Consider the following 24011-nt stretch of genomic DNA (forward strand, 5'->3'; position numbering starts at 1 on the left):
TCCGGGAACTCCCAAGGGGTCCTTGAGGGAGTTCCAGCCAAGGGGTCCCCATCTATATGATTGATAGGAACCATATGGGTCTGTGTAACTAAATAAAGAGTGAAGAAATGGACAAGGTCCATTTGGTTCCATTTATAATACTCTCAGAATTAAATAAACACTGAGGATTTTACAGCATAGATTGAGGTCCAGGAGATAAAAAAAATAAAATAAAAGTATCAAATAACTTGTCTGTGGCCTAATGCATATCAAACTAGGGGTCCTTGAAATAAAAAAAAAAGGTTGAGAATCACTGGTTTTGAGTCCCCCCCCCCCCCCAAGGGAGTCAAGTCTTTAGGTCAATCATTAAAACCAAAGCACACAGGATGACAGATAATCATAGGTTGTCGAGTCACCTTTGAAGTGCTATACTGTGCTGACAAGACGGCCAATAAGGGGGCTAAGTCGTTGTCCTTGTATTTGACCCTTTGGAACGCTATACGCACCGGACTGGGATGGCAAAAGGTCTCGACAGTTGTTTTGCGAGAGAACAGGGCCTTGTGAATTGCTTCATCAGTGAACCAATTACAGGTTGGGTCAGAGGTGAGCTGAAGATTTACGTCTGGCTGTGTCACCCTGGGGATTTGAGAGCAGGAGCGTTCCAGCTGCCTCAAAGCCACCCCGTCAGCAGCTGTAACTCATCTGTATCTCTGGGCTCAGAAACCCCAGCCTGCGTTCCTTGCGGGAATTAACCATGTCAGTCGGGCCGGGGCAAGCTGGTCTCAGTGGAATGACGTGCTCCTCTAGGACGAGCGATGGGAGGCGAAATGGATTCAGATGTGATATTATTTAATAAACAACGCATCCTGTGGGCACCGTGGGGGCTTTTCTGGGCATTTTGTAAACATTCTGATAAATGGTTTGTCTCTCAGTTTGGGGGTTGGGGGGGTTGGGGGGGCTGTGTGGCCACAATTTTTTAGTTTAGTTTTTTTACTTTAGAAAATGGCGAGCTTTAGCTAAAATGACTCATTGTTTCCATAAGGTCATTTTCTAACCCCTCGACTTCTGGCTACAACTGCTACTCCCCAAACACAGTATGTTATGAGTATTTCCATATAAGCCAGGGAAAATCCATAAACTATCCTCTTTTCTTTTTCCCTTTTCTTTTCTGCATCTGCCAGATCGAGATAATCCCATGCTAGGCCGGGTTTTTCTTTTTTTCCTTCCCCCCAGGTCTTTCCACACACTGTTGCGTCTCAGATGTGTGTGATGATGATTGCCGGAGGTGTTGCGGTTCGGTGTTATCTCGCGGGTGTCTGGCCGAGCGAGCGTGGCTGGGCTGAATGAGAACAGCAGGAGGAGAGAGAGAGAGCCTCCTCCGTTGAGTCATGTCGGGAGAGAGTACCAGACTACCCGTGTTTTAAAACCTGGGAGAGGAAACTGTCTGTCTGCCCCCGTTAGCTGACTCGTGGAAAATCCGGATCAGGGGCCGGCGCCCACAGAAAAGGGGAGCATGCATGCCTTTTCGTCGGTGTCACGATTAAACGCACGTCTGCAGAAAAGCATGGAACCTTAGCTGAGAGGAGGGAAAAAGTGAACGACGTGAACCCCCCCCCCCCCCACACACACACACACACAAACACTCCTCCTGCCAGTGGTGGAAAAAGTACTCACATTTGTTACTTAAGTAATAGTATCAATATCGCAATGTAGAAATACTCTGTTACAAGTAGAAGTCCGGAATTCAAAATTTACTTGAGTAAAAGTACAAAAGTATTGGTATCAAAATATACTAAAGTACCAAAAGTACAAAGTGATCATAATGCAAAATGTCCCATTTCACAAGTTTTCAAATGTATATAGAAATCTTTTGAAAATAGCAGATCTACGAGCTGACAATGCGTCGCGATGCGGCGCATTGTGAGCTTGTAGATCTGCTATTTTCAAATAGCCGAAATCTATATAGGGTTGAAGTTGTCAATGTACGTTTTGTAATAATAATCCAAATCTACAAAGTAACTAAAGTTTTCAAAAAAGTGTAGTGTAATAAAAAGTACAATATTTGCCTCTGAGATGTAGTGGAGTAAAAGTGAAAGCATAAACAATTGGAAATACTCCAGGTAAAGTAAAAGCACCTCAGAATTGTACTTAAGTAAATGTACTCAGTTGCTTTCCACCACTGCCTCCTGCACTGTCAAATCCGGAGTGTTAATTGAACTCTGAGAGTGTCCAAATGGAAACAAATGGACCCTTAAAAATGACCATTTGGACACTCTCAGAGGTTACACATCCGTAAGGTTCCATTTGGTTCCTCCTCCTGCACTGTAAAATGTGAGTGTTCATTTAACTCACGTGTCCATTTGGTTCTGTTTGGACACTCTCAGAGTTACACATCCATAAAGGTCCATTTGGTTCTGTTTGGACACTCTCAGAGTTACACATCCATAAAAGGTCCATTTGATTCTGTTTGTACCGAGCTAAATGGACACTGAGCATTTTACTGTGGGCTCACGATTTTGTGGTGGATTTTTTCTGTGGGTTTTCTTTCTTCTCGTAAAGACTATTCTGCGAACCACACTTCTCTACCAGTAAATTTCAAACTCTGCCTAAATCACTCAAACCTCAAAATTGTACACAAAAAAAGAAAAAAAGAAGTGACTTTCCAGCTTTGTGGCTGACAGCTCAGCTTTAAACACTACCTTATGTGATGTTTTGTATTGTCAAATAGGAGTATACAAACAGAGTCAAACCTTGACATGCCTGGATGAAACTTTCCTTGCATGTAATTACCCCCAAAATGCTGCAACAGAAACAATGAAAGAAACATGCTGACAGGAAGTCAAACCCTGCTATTATTCATTCAGCAGAAGTAGACTCACAGTGTATCTTTCTGAGACAGATGAGCTTATGTTTGCGAAGCCAGGATGTATTATGTGTTTGAACTTGGATCATTTCATCATCATTTCATCATTAAATGGCCTATTCAGCAGCAGGACATCTCACTGATCTGGGTCTTGTTTTCAGTTTTAAGGAAGTTAATAGAATAGAACATGAATGGGCAGCAAACCAGCTATAGGCCTATTTCTACACTAGGGCAGTCACAATCATGAAATTGTACTTGACGATTAATTGTCATACAAATAATTGCAATTGACAATTTTTGGCATTGAACATTGGAACATATGACAAAAAACATACATTTCTGTTTGCCTTTCAGGCTTTGTAAACAACGTGTTGCGTTGTGAGCTTGTAGATCTGCTATGTCTGCTATTTTGGAGAAATATCTGAAAATGTACAAACATTTTTCAAGATGGAAACGATTATGACATTTATGGCAAAGTACTTGCGATTATCTCAAATAATTGCGCTTTTAGGAGATAATATAATGATTGGGACAGGCCTAATTGCTACTTTAGTGTTCTGCGATATACACAGAAAACAGGCTTTGCTAGGCCACGGTGGTGTCAAGTAACTAAGTACATTTACTCAAGTACTGTATTTAAGTACAATTTTGAGGTATTTTTTACTTTACTGGAGTAGTTCCAATGTTCTGTACTGTTACTTCTACTCCACTACATCTCAGAGGCAAATATTATACTTTTACTAAACTACAATTATTTGAAAACTTTAGTAACTAGTTACTTCGTGGATTTTTATTATTATCACAACACATTTATTAACCACTTCAGCCCTATTTACATTTGGATGGCATGGCGACGAATTGTGAGCTTGTAGATCTGCTACTTTATACATTTGAAAACTTGTGAAACGCGACATTCTGCATAATGTGTACTTTCTACTTTTGGTTCTTTAAGTACATTTTGATACCAATACATTTGTACATTTGTAAATGTTTTATTCCGGACTTTTACTTGTAACAGAGTACTTCTACATTGCAGTATTGATACTTTTACGTAAGTAAAAAGTGTGAGTACTTTTTCCACCATCACTGCTAGGCCACAGCAAATACAGCTGCTTGGAAGAAATGTTGATGATTGTTATGGGACAGGCAGCGGTTCTGCCACTTCCTATGAGACACGGTGTCAGGTCAGTGACTCTGGTCAGAAGGACTGGGTGTCCTGCCATGTGTGCACATGTTAAAGCGATTGTGTCCATCTGTGCCGGAGTCTGTGTGTGCACATGTGGATTAGAAACAGAAACAGCGTGTTTTTATTTATAATGTGTTGCGTTTTGGGCGCTTTTGTAGCAGGAAACCGGAGACTCAAGTCTTTGTTTATGTGTTTGTGCACAGCGACATATGTGTGTGTGTGTGTGTGTGTGTGTGTGTGTGTGTGTGTGTGTGTGTGTGTGTGTGTGTGTGTGTGTGTGTGTGTGTGTGTGTGTGTGTGTGTGTGTGTGTGTGTGTGTGTGTGTGTGTGTGTGTGAATGCATGTTTATGTGCAATTTAGCCGTCACGTGGGTCAAATGGCAATTGCAAATCATTCTCAGCCTTTTTTATTAGCCTGCTCTCTTAGTAAACCTGGGAAAACAGATGGTGTTCCACATTGAAGCAGGAAAATTCTAGAGCGTAAGAACGTGCAGACAAATCGCCCAAAAAGTTTCTTAATGTAATTTCCTATGCTGGATACGTACTGTCGCCGTCTTAATTGTTCAGATGAAGCAGTGAATATTGATTTGAATATACAATCTGACTACATTAGGTTAACTACCTTTGAAAATAGCCGATCTGCAAGCTCACAAAGGGAAACATCGGATTGGTTGCTTCCCATACGTGACTAGCTGCATCTGATTACATGCTTTTAGATTCATTTAATAATCAGCTATATTTTAGAGGGTTGTTAAAGCTGCAAACCATAATATATGTCCTACCCGGGATTCGAACCTATCTCTCCCATGTGAGAGACCAAATTGCTACCACCCAGCTAAGAGGCAACACCAACTTGTCTATGATATTGCACTTATGAGCTTGAGGCAGTACTACTTAGTTGTCAATGAGTAAGTGTTCTACCAGACACTATAGGGTCTATTTCTCAATGGAAGAGTAGTAGTAGGGAAACCTGACCAGCTCTAACCACTGCAGATGTACTTATATTAACATACTTTACCATACAGATTGATTCAAATAAAATCATTCAAATAAGTTCCGGATTGCAGCCTGTGATTTATGGCAGAATTCTCAAAAAGAGGTCTGGGGACCTTCAGGGGTCCACAGTAACATTTACTACGATAACATCAAAATCTGTTTAACCATTTAACCCTATTTTATACTTTGGATGTTAGAAAATAACAGCTCAACAAGCTTGCTGCATTGTGAGCTTGTAAATCTGCTATTTTTGAAGAATCTTGAAAATGTTTAACACCACAAATCTTATGGGGGTCCATGACACAAAATATTTTCAAATGGGGGTCCACAGCTTAATACACGAGTCCTTGACATAAAAAATGTTTGAGAACCAAGTGATTTATGGTATTCTGAACATCCTGCCTCTAGCTTGGTATGCAGCAGTAGTACACATGAGCTCTGGACTGATCCTGTTCCAGGTATGAGTCTTAAGTCAGTCTTATCTATTCCGGCTGGGTTTGCATAGTGAGAGAGAGAGGCTCTCTTATGCGCTTAATCATTGAATCATTATTATTCCAGATGGTCTTGAGGGATATTGCTTGTACTGAATGAAGTCTTTGGTCATTAGCCAACCGTCATTGATAGCAATCTTGAAGGGCAAACAGCTATTAACCCAAAGAAATGGAAAGAGAAGAGAAGTAGTGGATACAATTTCCTACAGTATATCATTCATGGTGTACAGGATGATACAATGGATGCCTTAACGTTTAGGAAATCACAGGAAAAGTCTGTCTGGTTGAGCGGTATGGACTCACTCAACCAATATGGTATTGCAATCTCATTCGACTAATGATCATAATTTATAGCACTCATTTGACTCGGGTCTGTTAAACAGATGGCCGTGCCGTGCTAGAGGGTCAATGCCACGCTTTTGATGTTTTCTCGTAACACAACTTTCATGTCGCATTGTGTGTGGTTGGTTTTGCTTCCCCCCCCCCCTGATTAAACAATCATTGGAGAAGTGATTCTCTATTTTTTCCAGCCAGGCAACGTTTTTTCCAAAAAGCGGACGACAAAATATAATCCAGGATTTGAGTGGTTACAAAGGAACGTAACCTCGCTTATGTGCCAGGCTCATGAAACGCAAATATTCCTGTCATGCGTGGAGGCGGTCGGCATGCAAATCGAGGCTTTTAGCTGGAAGCATCAAGCATGTGGCCTTTGGCACCCTGCCGAGTGCAGCCTACTATGAGGTTTAACATAGACATCCTCCTATAGCCTACCACGTGGTTGGGATAATACTCTCCTGCCTTTGTCCTGACAAGCGCAGCTACTCTGAGGCAGTGTATAACACCTCTCTGACCCCCCCCCATCTCAGTAGTCTGACTCTGTACAACCCTCCTGTCTCCTCTCTGTGGGCTCATCAACCTGGGATACCTGCGGTTTGAAGCTCAGGGGTGCCACCTACTGTTTATAAGAGGAACAGGTAAAAGCTTCAGGGCCACCACCACAGATCTGACAGATCTGGGCTCAGATTTGGGGGATCTCAAAGCTTGGGAAGTTTGGCTGTTAAAGCCACGAATAAAACATCCAACCCCAGAACAGTGGCCAGGGGCATGGCGCTATTGTGAATGCATGTCTTCTATTTCTATGAACACGATGTGGTTTCTTTTAAAGTGGAAACACGAGTTAAGGCGTTGATGGATCCGGGCCATGTCTGCACATCCCCTTTGCTCTTTTGTCCAGAACGTGTTTCTTCTTGTTTGTTGCAAATGCAGTTTTCTATACGTTTTCTAGTTCACAGTGCACCCCTGCTGACCTATCTGCTCTTTACACCGCAAGTTGTTTATTTTGTTGATATTTTTTTGTTTAACAACCGTGTTAAACAAAATGAACCACGTTTCAAAGTGAACGCGAGTCAGGTATTTGAAATGCTGCCTTCGGAGGAAATTAGCTCATGTCTAACAGCGGGGGGACTTTACAACTACCAAGAGTCACCTTTTCCACAACCTTCACAACCTGACACATCGTCTAGAGCAGAATGGAAGCATATGTTTCACGTTAAAGAATAAAATAAACAGCACTGTATACGTATCAGTTTAACCACATGAACCCTAGCATCCCTATTTCGGGGCCAACATTTGGCAAAAATGTTCTAAAAAGCTCAGCGCGTTGCACTGGGACACGTTGTGAGCTTGTGGATCGGCTATTTTCGGCTAAGAGATTTGGGTGTAGATGGGGAAAAAAGGAGGGGACCAAGTACAGTATAGACCCCTGGGGGACAACAGTCAACTAGGTATATAGGGTTTAAATGGATAAATAGAGAAATACAGTATATGTTTGGTTGCTAGTAGATATAGACCCCTGGGAGACTGGTCAATGAAATAATAGGGTTTATGTGGTTACTAGATACTTGACACTTGAGAAACTGTGCTGATATTGCATTGCTGTGCTGGGTTTCATTTTGTGTACGGCATTACACTCCTTGCATATTTATCTGATACAGTATACGAAGGCTGTGTAAAAAAAGAGAAGAAAACACCCCAAAACATGAGTAATGAAGTAAAGTCTGCGATGCCATTTACAATTATTCACTTTTGGCATTGTTTTGGCTGTAATAAGCTTGTAATCTGGCAGCAGATTTTCTCCTCAAGGCAGCTGCTGTAAATGAAGAATGCATTCATTTACTTGCCTGGCTGAAGTGATTACCAAACAGGATGAGACAATTTTTTTTGCCAAGATCTTGCAACCTTACCTTTTTGAAACAGCTTCTGATTAGGCCAGTATGGTGTGAAGTCGCCGATTTTCCCAGGGCTCCCTGGTAAAAGAGTTGTTGATCTCAATGGGATTTTCACCTGTGTAAACAAAGGTTAAATAAATAATTTGAAAATGATTCTGAAAATCAAACACATCAATTTGTTGGAAGAAAATAAACCAGAGTGGGGAACATTTTCTTAACCACTTAAGCCCTTACTATACTGTACGTCTTTGTACAACAAATAGCCGATCTACAAGCTCACAATGCATCGCAGCAGGTTGTGAGGTTGTAGCTCGGCTATTTTACGCTATTTTTTTAATTATAATTTTCATCTTGACAAATGTGCCCAGGGTTAATGTGGTTAACATACATTTACATACATAAACATATCAAACGGTATACACTTAACAAAAGGAAATGCATGTATTTAATTCAGTCTGACCAGAAGCAAGGATAAAACATATCCCCACCGGTGATAAAATACCAATGACCATAAGGGGGATATAAAAAGCATGGAGTCCCCCCATCCACCCCCCCCCCCACCCAAACGAATCCAACCCTGAGCAAACAGAAACAGACACATTGTGTACAGTACCTAGCTCTCTTAACCTCGCCTCTGGCTATGGCTGAGTGAGATAATGTTGGTTCAGAATTCAATGAGAGTCAGCAGCTATCTCATTACAGATAACTTGGCTTTGTTGCAGGGTAACTTTTGTCCCGTCTTGCCTCCAACCTCATCAACTAGATCAAAATGAACTTCCCCAGTGTGCTTTTCCAGCTGTGAAGTTGTCTTCACTTAAGCATGACAGACTTTTCTCCGCAGGGCATTGTTCTTACTGTAGGTGTTTGTGTGTGAGTGTGTGTGTGTGTGTGTGTGTGTGTGTGTGCGCGTGCTTGCGTGCGTGTGTACAAAGTGGAATAAAACACAGTGTGGCAACGATAACCAAGGTTAGCCAAAGTGCACTGGTGACTTCAAGGATGCACTTAACCACTTAAATCCTACATATTTAGTTGACCAGGGTCCCCCAGGGCTCTATACTTGGTCTGCTCCTTTTTTTTGCTCCACACCAAAACTCATTGCCGAAAATAGCAGATCATAACAGCTTTTTCTTTGCAGAAAATACCCGCTATGAGCCGATTAAGCTCATAACATGTCACTTTATGAGCTTGTAGATCTGCTATTTTCACCAAATATTTGCCCCAGAATAGGGATGCTAGTAGGGTTCATTTTGGAGGCAGCCATAGCCGAGTGGGTAGAGATTCTGATGGGGTTATCAGAAGGTCACCGGTTCGCCTCCTGGCTCATTGTCTACGTGTAAGACACACAAGCTGAAATGTAATTTCCCCAGCAGGATTAACAAAAGTCTCCCTCCTTATGTGGTTAACTACAAATTGTGGAAACGCTTAGAAAATAACAATATCTGCTGTGATGACACTCTCAGAGTTTGTCTACCAATGTGAGACAGAATGTACGCTCACCAAACTCTTTGCAGTGTGAATAAAAGTGAAAAGAAACAAATGATTGTCTTTTGCTTCAAACTTGACCCTTTTACTATATCATCATTGTCTCACCTGTGATGGCTTCTTTGTGTGTTTCAGGAGATGACTTGGGCTGTACGGCCGACGGCCAGACGTACACCAACAGGGACATCTGGAAGCCGGAGCCATGCCGGATCTGTGTGTGTGACAGCGGCCAAGTCCTCTGCGACGAAATCCAGTGCGATGAGCTCAGCAACTGTGAGAAGGTGTACATCCCCGAGGGCGAGTGCTGTCCTGTCTGCCAGGTCGATACGTCCGGCGGCGGAGGAGGAGGAGGAGGAGGAGGAGGAGGAGGGCAAAGACCTGGTGAGTGAACGCAGAGGTCAAACAAGTTTGCGTTTTTATCTGTTCTACTGCTGCAGTCCCCTTTCACTGCCAACAGCTCCACTGTTGTCTGAACAGACCATGGTTCTGAAACGGTGTGCCAATAAGGTACACTAGTGCTTTTTCCCAAACAGTGGGTCGGAACCCATTTTTGGGTCACGGACCCATTTTGATGACACACACACACACACACACACACCTCGGTTGAAATTGCTTTGGGCTGCACCTCATGTATCAATCCCTCAGTAATTCTGTGAGAACTGTTGCACTTTGCACATGGAAATATACAATAGCCTACATAATAGGCCTAATGTATTTCTATTACAAGGTGTTACATTTAACACAGTGAGCTCATTGTTGTTTTCTGAGTTTTTCTGTTAGGTACACGCTTTATTTTTGCTTTTGTTAAGGGACTAGTAAGGTCTATGTTGCTGTTGGTCTCTTGAGCACTTTGGGTAAACTGCTATTTTAAACATGCTTTATGAAGAAACATGACTTCAACTTGACATTGAACAAATTGCATAATAGCCTATACATACTGCATAGCATAAAACTAAATAAAAATCTGTGATTTACTCAAGTACTGTACTTAAGTTACAGTAAGTACTTTTACTTCTACTCCACTACATCTCAGAGGCAACTTTTATACTTTTACTCCACTACAATTATTTGAAAACTTTAGTTACTTTGTAGATTTTAATAATTATTACACAACATACATTAACCACTTCAGCCCTATACATTTCAGCCATTTGAAAATAGCCAATAAACAAGCTCAGGCATTGTGAGCTTGTAGATCTGCTATTTTCAAAAGATTTATCCATTTTACGATACCTAGTGTTTCTACATTTGCAGTATTGACACCACTGATAAAAAAATACAATATTGTATAGAAACGCCATGGCAGTGCACAGGTTAATAGTCAATTAACAGCGTCAACATCAAACGACAGAGATTCTATAAAATATAACAAAATACCTCGTTGGCCGCTTGTAATGAAAAGACGGTTCTTGAGTTCTGTAAAGTCTATAGACCAATTATTTGTTTACCAACATTGAGACTGAAGGCACAGGTGATTGTTTCATGCAATCAATTCCCAACATTGTTTCGCGGTGCGCTTGCGCTGGTTTCAGTTTATTCAATCTCCTCTTGTGTGTTGGCTAGTGAGGCGAGTCCTAACGAGACCTAGCGAAAAACTTGGAGATCGATGCTAAGCGAGACCTGACAGAATGGGTTTCATTTGGTGCCGGCCTGCGCGCGCATACTGGTTCTTATCAGTGTGACGTCGTCTGTTAAGGGGTCTATAGAAAGATAGTCTGGTCTGAAGCCGTTTTAGCTTCAGACTAGCCCTGAAACATGACAAACACCAGGTTACCATTAAGTTCATCCAGGACTGTCATACTCACGTGAATTGGTAAACAGTCCATCAATGAAACAGGTTGTAGTAGTAGAGAACTTCAGTTCCGCCCATAGGTTCCGCCCCATAACGGTTCATATACTGTAGGCCTACACTTCAACCTTACATCAAATCCTTTGTTTGTTTGTTTGTTTGTTTGTTTGTTTGTTTGTTTATTCCATGAAATTATTCGTTATGCATAATTAACTTTTTGTATTTTTTGTAATTTTAGTGTTTAGTTTATTTTTTTGAATTTACTATATTACAAAACATTCTATACCCTAAAAATATACAGTAGGCTACATTTTAAAGACTTTCAAACTGGCTTGGGGGTTTCATTCTAGGTATTTTTTTAAAAGGTGGTGTTAAAGTGTTGAATAGCTCTATATTCTGATAGTAGTCATTACGATTGTTTGTTAAGAAACAGGGTCTCTCATCTCTCCAGCTAATACATAGAAAATGCATTTGTAGCTCGGGATAGGATAGAGGATACAGGATAAACAAGATAAATTGGAAGTGATGAAACAAACAAAACAAAACAAAAATGACTCAAATGAGCAGACAAAATTGGAACTGGAACTCTTTGAAGCTGATAAATGGATTCTCTCTCCTGATTGGATGAAATTGGCAAGTAACCCACCTGGAAAGACAGGAAGGCCTCTGAACAAACACTTGATGGCAATGATTAGTCAGAATATAACATTTTAACACTAAACTTTTGTTTTACCAAAAAATATCACTTAAAGCAGCACCACTTTACATTTTAGAAAATAGAGAAAATAGTAGATCTACATGATCTAGCCAATCTACAATGGCTTGTAGATCGGCTATTTTCAATATGAATATAGATGTGCCTTGAGATTTTGACTTGCACAAGTTTGAAAACCACGTGTATAGACTATGAGCCTCCACTGAATGATATACATGGAGTGACCAATCACTTCACCTGACAGTGAAGCGGGAAGGGTCAGCCTCAGGTCCCCTACCAGCTGAACAGGTGCTCCGTCCCACCAGTAGGAGTCGCTAGTGCATCTATAGTACCAAGATACAATCCCCTGCCAGCTTCCCACCCATGAACCCTGCCAATTGTGTTTGGTGTTGTGCCCACCCAAGCCCAAGGCACCACTGCCAGGAATCCGAACCCCGGCCTCTGCGTTGGTGGGAACCTGCAGCGTTTCTTAAGTTACGTTAGGCTGAGTTTTGGCAAAAATCACGCATGCCAGTGGAAAGATGAGGGTGATATGTTTTTATTTAATCAGTGGAACAAGCTATGTGCGGTGTGGTGGTCTGAAACTTTCTGGTGCTGTCACAATGAAATTTGGGAACACTGTGTTGGAAGGAAGAAGTTATAAATAACTGATATCAAGAATGTTGGAAGATGAGCGAGAGCCTGGATGACACTCTGACAAGAAGTTTAACAAGCCTCTCTGCAGACCTCTCTGCATCATCGTCTGTCGAATATAATGAACAAAGTGTCAGCTAACAGCCTGACATCATACTGTAAGCTCATCGGGCTGATGCGTATCGACAGATCTGATGGTGAATAACCACGTGAACTAAATTGTCCCCATTCTGGGGCAAACATTTGTTGAAAATAATATCTACAAGCTCACAGGCTTGGGAGCTATTCTCCAGTTTCGGCTATTTTTGGCATAGAGATTTGGTGCAGAGAGAAGTACTAGCATATAGAGCCCTGGGGAATCCCAGTCAACCAAGAATATAGGGTTTAAGCGGTTAATTGGAAGTGTCTGTGACATTTGTGGGATATGAAGTTGCAACTTGGTGTTTGCTCTCACGTAATAATAATAACACAAATGAGACTGTGCTTTCACTGTTTGATCCAGGTTCCCAGATATTGTCAATAACATGCAATGCTTGGAATCTTGCGGACTGAATTCTCAAGACACTGACATACAGTACAGTCAAATACTGTTATGCTTGATGTGTAGTGTATAATCAATGCATGAACTAATATGAATATTCATGTGCTTTCCTCACTGCAGATGGTGGTGGTGGCGGGGGCAGAGTCTACAGGGTAAGCTTATTGGGAAATTGACTGTCAAAACTGCATCATTGGTTCACTATTGCCATCGCTATGACATGTGATGTGAAATCGCCAACACAATGATATATCATAATAATAACTGTCATTTAATTGCTATCATAACATCTCATTGTTTCCTTAGGGTCAGAAAGGCGAGCCTGGAGATGTGCCAATTGTAAGTGAAAGCTATGAGTAAACTCAAATAAACAGTCAATATAAAGACACAATCAGAGGACTACTTCAAAATCTTTATCTAACAGCGTTATGTTTTGACAGGTGACCGGGATTAGGGGCCGTCCTGGAGCTATGGTGAGCCTTTTTTCTTTTTTTCTTGTGTGTAGCTGTCCCTAAATACAATTCACTGAAGATGGAACATCCAACTACATGAGTTGACACTAGATGGCATAAGAGCACACTTTCCTACTTTACCTAACTTCACCTAAAAAGGACTCTCGGGTGGTTGAAATGTCCACTGAGAATCCAGCAGCACGTAATGCCATTTTTTAATGCCGCTCCAATGGCATGGGTATGCCTGTGTTAGAAGTGAATGTTTTAATTGGTACTGTTCCTCTCTTTATCACAGGGTCCCCCCGGGCAATCAGGAACAAGAGGAGATCGTGGACAGAAAGGAAGGCCTGTATGTCACATTTACAAGTCTTTTCTTTTACCTTTCTTTTTCTATTTCTTTTATAAAGTGAACCTCCTTGAAGGCCTTGAACAGTGAAATAGAACTAGACGAGGCATGAGAATGCAGTACATTTACATTGGCACGCTGACAGCATAAAAAAGCAAGCTCTGGATTCAGATCATAATAACTCTGTCATTACGGCGCTGACTGAACAGAACCCTTGACTATTTATTGTTGATCCTTGTCAGAAATACCAAGGATTAATGCTCTACTGCATTATTATTTTTTAGTTTGGGGATTTTTCTTCCTTTTCTTTTTTAATGATCTGTTGATTCGGAGAGGGGGCACTGGCACACATCATGCTGACATGGAACTTACATTATGGCTTATGGGCTTTCAGTACTGCCTAGCAACAACACAGGGGGATCATTATTATCTACTTCTACAATCAAGAACTTTATATTTTATCATTTCTTTCTACACCAAAGCCTTAGTTATACTGACATGCGAAGAGGTGCCCCCCACTAAAAATAGCTCGAACAGTACAAGCTCACAACGTGTCGCAACGTGACACATGTCGAGCTTGTAGATCTGCTATTTTTGGTCGGACACCTGGTGGAGAGGTTTGTGAGGTGGTGTGACACTATAGAGCGTGCCAGCGCGTCGTCACCACGGGGGGCGTGGCATAGTAGCGCAGACATGTTTGTTTTGGGCAATGTTAAGTCAACCTGGTTTATACCGCTCAAAGATGTCCGCTTCTACCAAAAGACACTTGTTGACGCCCCCTTCAGGATTTTTGGCACGCTCTATAGTGAACCACCTCTGGCTCAACACAGGCAAGGCCAGAGCTGGTGGTGGACTACCAAAATAAAGAAAAGGATTCCCCTGGGTCCCAGCACCATCCATAGGGAGCATGTAGAGATCATGGACACCTACAAGTACTGTAGGCGTTCAACTGAACAAGCAACTGAACTGGACCGACAATGCTGACGCCCTCTACAGTAAGGGTAGAGCAAGCTATTCCTAATGAGGAAGCTCAGGTCCTTCAATGTGTGCAACAGGATGCTGCAGATGTTCTACCAGTCTGTAGTAGCCAGTGGCCTCTTCTTTGCATGCTGTGGGGTTACAGCAGCATTGGGGACTCTTAACAGACTGAACTGGTGAAGAAGGCTGGCTCTGTTGTCAGTGCTAAACTGGATCGTGTGAAGGAGGTGGAGGACGTGAGAACGAGGGAAAAGCTGGAGGGTTTCCTGGCTAACCCCTACCACCAAGATCTATCCTCCCCAAACAGTACAACAAACACTCAGTCAGTCCTTTGTGCCGGTAGCCCTGAGGCTTTCAGTGCTCTTTTTTGCCTAGCGAGCTGCCTTTTTTGCCTATCTGTATGTCATTTTACGCTCACTGCTGTAACTGCGATTAACAACTGAATTCCCCCCACAGGATAAATAAAGGTCTATCTAATGATGGGGAAACAGCATAATGCGCAATTACTTTGTTAGATGCTGACAAATATTAGCTATTAATGGAACATAAAAATCAAGAGTTATTTAGCTTTATGAATGCTGATTTCATGGGAAAGAGATAAACACGGGAACAAAATTAATTATTTAACAAGCTGCGATACACCGCGCCCAGCATACAAAAAACAAACCATGAATTGATAAATGAATGTGCTGCCCACAGGATACGTTGGGAGTGTTAATGCAAATGGAACCAGCATTGAGGAAGGGAACATTTTCTATCTTGATTTATTAGCACACCAGTTCAGCTGTGCTCTGCCCCATACACATTTCACAACTCTCAATTAAATTCATAAACAAAACAAAATGAAAGCTCCAGTATTTATTTAATCATGTACAAGACGGACACATACTCAGACTCTGCCAAAACAAAGCACTTGGGGAACTAACTGTGTCAAGTTTGAAAAAGATTGTAGGGATTGACGTGGTGTGTGCTTGTTTTTGATGCATATAGGGAATGACAAGGTGTGTGCTTGTTTCTGATGCGTAGGGATTGCGAGGAGCTGCAGGTTACGATGGAGAGCCCGGTGTTCCAGGTCAGCCTGGAGAGTCGGGACCTCCAGGACATCCAACACACGGTCCAGGAGTGAGTTTACATTACAATACACCTAATAATGCACCCATGGAGTGAGTTTACATGACGTCGTACCCAATGTAAACAGGAGTCTGAATTGTAGTGTGTCCACTATCCAGTGCATTCCACATCCACAATGAGTTTACATTACATTTCACAGTACTCATACACGTAGAAGTGAGATTACAATGTACAGTACTATGGAACAAGTTTACATTACATTGCACTGAGCTGGGCTGAAGCTGTTATCCTGAGCAACGTAAAGAAAGGGCAGCCATAGGCCTACAGTAAGCTTCAGGTCCTTGCACACAGGCATTACACACTACCAAGCCTAAGAATGTGTATCATTTACTGTATATACGTTGCTGTCGGGCAGAAACTCTGTATTTCAACTTTTAGTTTTTCCTGTATGTTAATGCACTACTTCATCTACAGTGAATCACAGCTCACAATGTGTCGTGAGCTTGTAGATCTGCAATTATTTCTATAGCGCTATAGCGCTTTGACTATTGAGAATATTGATTATAAACAATCACAATAATAAGGAATAATAAATCACATTCTGTTTTCAGGGTCTGGGAGCCGCTATGGCAGGCGGGTTTGATGGGAAGCATGCAGGACAGACAGCCATGATTCCTGGAACAAGGGTAAGTTTTAAACTGCCGGTTGTTTGTCACGCTGCATGAGAAAATAACTCTTTATTTAAAGCTATGGACCCTGAACACAAGAACAAATAAATAAATCAGCTACACACTTGAACAGGAATGTAAAGTATTTCAAACAGAAGCACTTCATCCACCATAGTCTTCATCCATGGCCATGGTTCCACAACCACATCTACACACACACAATGACCAAATGGCACAACGGATACTGTACCAAACAAAACCACCAATCACAATAAACATGCAAACCATTCTCCAACTCGCACAATAAGCACAATCAACACAAAACCAAACCAATGTGTGTCGGCACGTGCCCCGAGGCATGCTGGGAAATTCTTCCAAGCTGAATTGGTACATCCTGCACGTAAAAAAAAAAGAATTAAGCTACACTACATACGTGTTAACTTATGTCCGTTGTCTCCCTCTCCCGACAGAGAGAGGTAATTACAACATTGAAATAAAAACTCACCCCAGTCACTGACTGAGTGCACATGGCTGAAAGGCAATTCATCATTTGAATAATAAGGACTTGTTAGCTATTAAAACTACAATCCATAACAATTGCAACTATGTTAGAACTACATTACAGTCATGAGGATGAATCTCGTGCCATCTATGCCCATGTGTTTCAAATAACGTTATTGCCATTGTCAACCACTAGGTGTCTTCCTACCCGACACGGGGCCAAAATGTATCAATGGATGAGTGGGGAGATGTTAAAATAAGTCACATAATGTATTAAAGCTAATAACTGTAATACATTTTATTAAAGCTATAGCTTCAATAAAATATATTTTTTACTGTGCTTTGATATAAACCTCTTTCCTTGGGGAAATACAGGCAAGCACTGAACAGTGCTTTTTTACATCCTTACAAAGTGCATCTGATAGATATAACATTGATTTACACCCAGCTTAGTTAGAATGTGTATTCATCATGCTAAAATCATGCTCTTATGTTCTTTAGGGTGAGTCCGGAACACGAGGACCTCCCGGACCAAATGGCTCACCTGTAAGTTTATCATTATCTTTCTGGAAACCTATACGCTGATTACAAATCACTGATCCGATCAGACACTAAAGATTGCTACACAACATTCTTATGTTGTCTACTTTACTCTTGTCAGGGTCATTCCGGACCACAAGGACCTCATGGAGATGTTGGTGATCCAGGACAAATGGTATGAACATTTCTGTGCAATGTGTATGTTTTTTTTAGAAATCCCAACCTTTTATTCTATTCATTCAAGCCAATCTGCTTATAAACTTGGTGTGATTGCCATGTGCTGGCTCAATAGTGAGTATCACCTGTAAACCTATAACATAACTGCATTGTTTTGTTTTCCCTGTGCACATTCAGTAAGACATTAACATCCTACTTTTGAGTACATTGGCAGTCTTCATAGAACATGCTGTAGGCCAAATATCCATCCTTAGCTGCAAGAAAATGAATGCTTCTGCATTTGCAGACACACAATGCTAATTAAACGTTCAGTTATTCAGTGGTTTCTTTGATCGTCATTTTGATGTATTTGGTTTCATTTCCGACAATTTTGCCTCTGTGTTTTAGTCATTATGCAAATAAATTAACAACAACCTAACCATGTGTTGTAGGGTCACGCTGGCCAGAGGGGCCCTGAAGGCCCACCGGGGAAACCAGGCGAAGACGTGAGTTAGTTCTGCACTGCTGTTATGTGATCAATATCTGTGACTATACATAACCTACACAGAAACTGTACATACCAAACTGCACACAAACCAGTCAAGAACGTGGATGATGGTGTTCAGACGGAAATGTGCTTTTATCGTTCAGGTCAAAGGTCAAATCAGCATTTGCTCAAATATTCACTCGCAATTTAGCCTTTAGTCAACTATTAAAGCCAGAACAATAGTATGAAGTCAAACGTTATCGTCAATGTACATTTTGAACAGTTCAGCATAGATTTATGGACATTAATCTGATCATTTAATTAATGATAAAGCTATTTGGAGGGCAGCGTACGTTTTGTGTCTAGCATTTACTTTGTTCACTGCAGTGCATGTCAACACTTAAGGACACTGTGTATCTTTAGATGGTTTCAAAAATATTAAGTGCTGCCAGGGCAAGAGGACAGCGTGATGTGTGAAAAAACAGGAAGCCAAATAAAATGGGCGATTTGGCAGCGTACACAAAAAACACATTTAAAATTTCTACCGGAACCTTGCTGCCAGAGAACAGTTTGTGATGCACAAAATTGTATGTCTTGTCTTCACACAGGGAGAAGCAGGCACAGGAGGAAATTCTGGGGAGATGGGTCACCCTGGCTCAGCAGTAAGGAATTCTATGCCTCAGTTGAATCATACATGTACAACCACTAAAATATTGCTAATTATGACAGAAATATGGAATACAATGTGCTTCTTATATGCTCTCCTAACACACGTGTTGTGCGCAGCAATTTTGCTTCAATGCACACAGTATACGGTAATTAACCATTTTAAACCCTTTCTACTTCCGTTTACCCATGAGTCCCCCAGGGGTCTATAGTAGGCCCTCTCCTTTTTTCCCCTCTAAACAGAATCCCTTTGCCGAAATTGACGATCTACAAGCTCACAATGCGTTGTGCTGCGACGCATTGTGAGCTATTAAGATCCGCTTTTTTCGCAGAATGTTTGCCCCTCAAAATAGGGACTCTATCTATGGTTCAAGTGGGGTAACTAATCTTCTATGACACATGTTTCAGGGAGCTAGAGGATTTCCAGGGACACCCGGACCTCCAGGATTGAAAGGTCATAGAGTGAGTATAAAGTATTACCAGACTAAATATTTATTCTAGATTAACTTTTGCTTTCTTGTGCTTATTGAAACAGACGAGGGGGGAAAAAAACTCTTTTGGTATACAGTTTCAGAACCTCAAATAAATTCCAGATGGAATGGGCTTTCTGATTTCAGGGTCACACCGGTCCAGGTGGACAAAAAGGAGAAACGGGAACACTTGGATCCAAGGTAAGTAGGAATCACAAACGAGCAGTGGTGGAAAGTAACTAAGTACATTTACTCAAGTACTGTACTTGAGTACAATTTTGAGGTATTTTTTACTTTACTGGAGTATTTCCAATTTCCAGTACTGTTACTTCTACTCCACTACATCTCAGAGGCAAATATTGTACTTTTACTCCACTACAATTATTTGAAAACTTTAGCTACTAGTTACTTTGTAGATTTGATTATTATTACAAAACATACATTAACCACTTCAACCCCATATACTTTTCGGCCATCTGAAAATAGCCGATCTACAAGCTCACAATGCGTTGTGAGCTTGTAGATCTACTATTTTCAAAAGATTTGTATACTTTTTAAAACTTGTGGAATGGGATATTCTGCATGAGTACTTAATACTTTTGATACTTTAAGTACATTTTGATACCAATACTTTTACTAGTAAATGTTGAATTCTGGACAGAGTATTTCTGTAACAGAGTATTTCTACATTGTAGCATTGATACTTTTACTTGTGAAAAATAAGTGAAAAATGTGAATACTTTTTCCACCACTGATCCTCACATGGCTCACTGCCAGCATCTTACAATCATATTATGAAGTGTCATTATCGTGGTATATTTGCTGTATTTATAAATGTGGTTTATGTGATTTTATAGGGTGCCAATGGCCCCACTGGTCCAATGGGAGGAAATGGCCCTATGGTGAGTCTTTTTAACCAATTAAGGCTACTTTCGTAACCCCAGTTCCCTGATGATATATCATACTTCATCGCATGACGGTGACGCACGGCAAAAATAGCCAATCTACAAGCACACAAAGTGTCGTAATGCGCTGTTAGCTTGTATATTGACCATTTTTGCTTTTAAATGAATACATTTGGTGGTTAAGCCACTAACCTGCACCACTCATGCTCTTTATCATGAAATAAAGGAAGCTTCATGCTGTAATAAATCGTCACTATGCACAGCATGTTTTATTGATTATGTCCATTGACACATGCTTTTTCTGATTCTGAAATTGGTAGGGTTATATGTTGTATTGAACTGCACTTAAATGCTGACGAATACTGTAAGAGATTTGATTTATGTATACGTCTCTGTGAGCATGCAGATTGACTATTTTCGGTGTGCAACACCAGTGTGAAACTAAGTATAAATCAGGTGTAAACATAATACTGTATTTACTGCTTGATTTCAGTAAAGGTAATTCTGACTTTTGGGATCATTCTAGGGTCCTCTTGGGATGCCAGGAGAGAGGGGTCGCTCTGGACCTAGCGGTAATGCTGTAAGGATCAAAGCCCTACTGTTTTCTCATGATACTTGATACAACCGTGATGACCTTGAAGAGCTTATATGATTACTTGATATACACTGACATGAACATGCAGAGTTTCACTGCAAAATGAGACAAATGTACATTATTATTTCTGCACATACCCATTCCGATGTAAATGTAAGAAATGTAATTTTAATCCTTTTGCCTAAACAGCTGGAGCATTAATGTGAATGTTTCTATTCATACTTTAACAATTCGATCTTCAAATGCACAAATAATATTTGTTAAATGCCATTTTGGAATATAACCTTTCATTCTGTGATAATATTGAGGTCTTGTGTGATTGTATATATTAAAGTGAACATGAATGTCAGACAGTCACAGAGTGAACTGGTTTTGTCTTTTAGGGTATGCGTGGTCCACCTGGCAACCTTGGCAAATCAGGTCCAATGGTAAGTGTTCATTCAAGTCAGCATGCCAATCCTTTATGTGTACAGTATGTCTTATTTGTCACCAGACGGTAATGACAACAATCAATACTATAATCAATCAATAATACTACAATCAATACTCTATAAATAGACCAGTAGCAAAGCTAACCACTTAAGACCTATTTACTTCATCATACGACAAATAAATAAATATGTATTACTATATTTGAATTGTTTTGTTTCATCATTCCACCTATGCCCAAAGTGGGATGCCGGGTTGAAAATAGTTAACTGTATCTCATAAGTAACAGGATGGCCCACATGTGCTCAATCATCATTCATCAGATTATGCAATCTTAATGTCGTTTCTGTGATCTGACAGGGTCCCTTGGGTATCACTGGACCACCTGGCTATCCAGGAACACCAGGAATGAAGGCAAGTGCACTATGACCTATCTATTGACCTATCTATCTATTGACCTACTGTATCTATCCATCTTTCTTATCTGATATAGAAATTACCCAGTGACTGCTATTCTGCACTAATGTTACCAGGTCATATTCCTGTACAATGGTGGTTGATCTAGCTCCGTTACGTTGTTGCACCCAGCAAACCGTGGATGCACTTTAGACATGCTTCAAACAGGAAAGCCTTTGTTTATGAATAGGTGTGACGATGGCTTTTGTCTCCCACAGGGACAAGCAGGCTCCACAGGAGTCCGTGGTCCTGAAGGCCAACAGGGACAGAGAGGAGAGACAGGTCACCTGGGAAGACCTGGATCAATTGGCATCCGAGTTAGTTTCATACTTTATCTATGCTTACACCTCAGATGTACTACATAAAAACTCACTCAGTAGTAACACCAGCTTTGCTGGTTTAATCATATACTGTGTGTAGACTTTTGCTTTCAGTTGTCAAACGTTAGCGCTAACATTGCCTAAATGTTGCATGGCTGGCTCATCATCACTATACTCAGGTTTTGTGGATCTAACTAGAAATATGTTCTGTTCAAAGGGACCCATGGGAACAGATGGGGGACCGGGTTCAAAAGGCCCAGTGGTATGTTAAAAATCCCTGTCCATGATATACCCATCATAAATGATGTGTGCTCACACAGAGCCACAATATAATATGGTTGCAGTTTTTTTTAAGGTTACGGTTCTCCTTTGCAGGGCAACGTGGGCCCAGGAGGACCAGGAGGCCATCTTGGACCATCAGGCCCTCCAGGCCCCCAGGGAAGCACTGGTGTGCCTGGTATTAAAGGACAACTTGTAAGTTCGTCCTACTGATATTCTCTCTCTCACCACCCTCACACTAAAAGTATTGTCTATCCACATAGAATATACATGCAAATATTCATTTAGCGTATTTATAACAAACAAAACAGATCAGGCCATGTGCCCGTTTACAGGATAACTCCAAAAATGTATACATTAGTCTCACACATGTCACCAGAAAGGACTCAAAGTAAATACCATTTGTTGAGTGCAGAATTAAATAGCTGTTGTTTATCAGGGCTGATGCTCCGTGTTTGTGTTCTAGGGAGATGGTGGCGTAGCAGGATTCAAAGGAGAAGCCGGACCCAAAGGAGAAATTGTAAGTTAAAATGATTATATACAATATTCAATCAAACTGCAGTGTTTTACATGTGGCATTTTAATGGGAGTGTTGATGAATGAAACAAGCCCTCTTTTTTTACACAAACATGTTCTTTGGAGAGCAACGATTAGACGAAAACCCAGTAGAGTTGGCTAATTGCTTTCTGTCTGTCTCTGTGTCATAGGGTGGCCCGGGATCTCAGGGAGTGATCGGACCTCAAGGAGAGGAGGGGAAGCGGGGACAGAGGGGAGACCCCGGCTCTATCGGACCCGGTGGTCCCGTTGGCGAGAGGGTGAGTCAGCGTTCTGCCTCAAAGTGCAATATCCATCAGTCTCACAGGACCGGGTCATTTTCATTATGACCTCAATTTAGAAAATTAATCATTTTTTTGGAAAAGATCGCGTACACAATAAATCACTTTCAGCTAATTCCTCATTATAGTATGGGAAATTGGATACATGCCCATTTATGCAGAAAATATATGGTTGGTTATATATGATTTATGGAAGGTGGCAAAGTGGTTTTACTTGTTCTGTTTAGTGGTGTTGTTTCGGCCAACAATATGAGAACATACTGTATTCAATCATACCAACTTTGCCGTAGCAATTAAGATGCCATCAAACTTTCTTTTGTTCAACCCGCTGTTTAACCTCTTATGCCCTATACGTTGTTAATAGCGATCTACAAGCTTGAAGTTCTGCTATTTTAGCTATTCAGGTTTTGAAACTTTTGTACGAATCTGATGGTAATAGGAAATGTTACTGATGCTTTTCTTTTTTTTTCAGGGAACCCCTGGTAACAGAGGATTCCCTGGAGCTGATGGACTGCCAGGACCCAAGGTACGTACAGTGTAGCCTGTTGTTTGACTGACTGAATTTATTCAAGAAAGAATCATAATGATAATGATAACATCGTGGGACCAGATTCTAGAAATGATAATACAAGATTGGAACGAGATAGCATCCAAGGACGAGCAGCTGTTGGCAGAAAGACATATTTGTGCACTCTGTTGTTTCGCCACAGCATGTTTCATTTGGCAATGAGATGCACAGTATCGTAATCCTCTAAATCTGTATCATTTGATCTCTGAAGGGTGCCCAAGGAGATCGTGGAACCTCTGGACCAGGTGGGCCAAAGGGTTCTGGAGGTGATCCTGGACGCACTGGGGAACCTGGACTTCCAGGTGCAAGGGTACGATTTGCGACCCAAGGTCCCCAATGCAATAATAATCTTTTTCACTTAATTGCCTGGTATTCATTCACATATTCTT

The 24011-nt window shown here is 41.1% G+C and overlaps 1 protein-coding gene across 1 annotated transcript in view; it reads left to right on the forward strand.

Annotated features, from left to right (window-relative positions):
• LOC311063960 (uncharacterized protein) overlaps positions 1-24011 on the forward strand; it is a 56745-nt gene that overhangs the window by 18403 nt on the left and 14331 nt on the right. Inside the window, exons 2-25 of the mRNA XM_084083607.1 lie at positions 9360-9605; positions 13023-13054; positions 13206-13238; positions 13340-13372; positions 13647-13700; positions 15702-15797; positions 16358-16432; positions 17417-17461; positions 17577-17630; positions 18064-18117; positions 18707-18760; positions 19173-19226; positions 19382-19435; positions 20092-20136; positions 20666-20719; positions 21118-21162; positions 21524-21577; positions 21838-21936; positions 22157-22201; positions 22315-22413; positions 22685-22738; positions 22926-23033; positions 23527-23580; positions 23834-23932. Of these exons, the coding sequence (XP_083939733.1) occupies positions 9360-9605; positions 13023-13054; positions 13206-13238; positions 13340-13372; positions 13647-13700; positions 15702-15797; positions 16358-16432; positions 17417-17461; positions 17577-17630; positions 18064-18117; positions 18707-18760; positions 19173-19226; positions 19382-19435; positions 20092-20136; positions 20666-20719; positions 21118-21162; positions 21524-21577; positions 21838-21936; positions 22157-22201; positions 22315-22413; positions 22685-22738; positions 22926-23033; positions 23527-23580; positions 23834-23932 (1640 nt within the window). The remainder of the gene's footprint in view (positions 1-9359; positions 9606-13022; positions 13055-13205; positions 13239-13339; positions 13373-13646; positions 13701-15701; positions 15798-16357; positions 16433-17416; positions 17462-17576; positions 17631-18063; positions 18118-18706; positions 18761-19172; positions 19227-19381; positions 19436-20091; positions 20137-20665; positions 20720-21117; positions 21163-21523; positions 21578-21837; positions 21937-22156; positions 22202-22314; positions 22414-22684; positions 22739-22925; positions 23034-23526; positions 23581-23833; positions 23933-24011) is intronic.

Source organism: Gymnoscopelus microlampas (assembly GCF_963454915.1).
Source record: "Gymnoscopelus microlampas genome assembly, chromosome: 17".
NCBI classification, from domain to species: domain Eukaryota; kingdom Metazoa; phylum Chordata; class Actinopteri; order Myctophiformes; family Myctophidae; genus Gymnoscopelus; species Gymnoscopelus microlampas.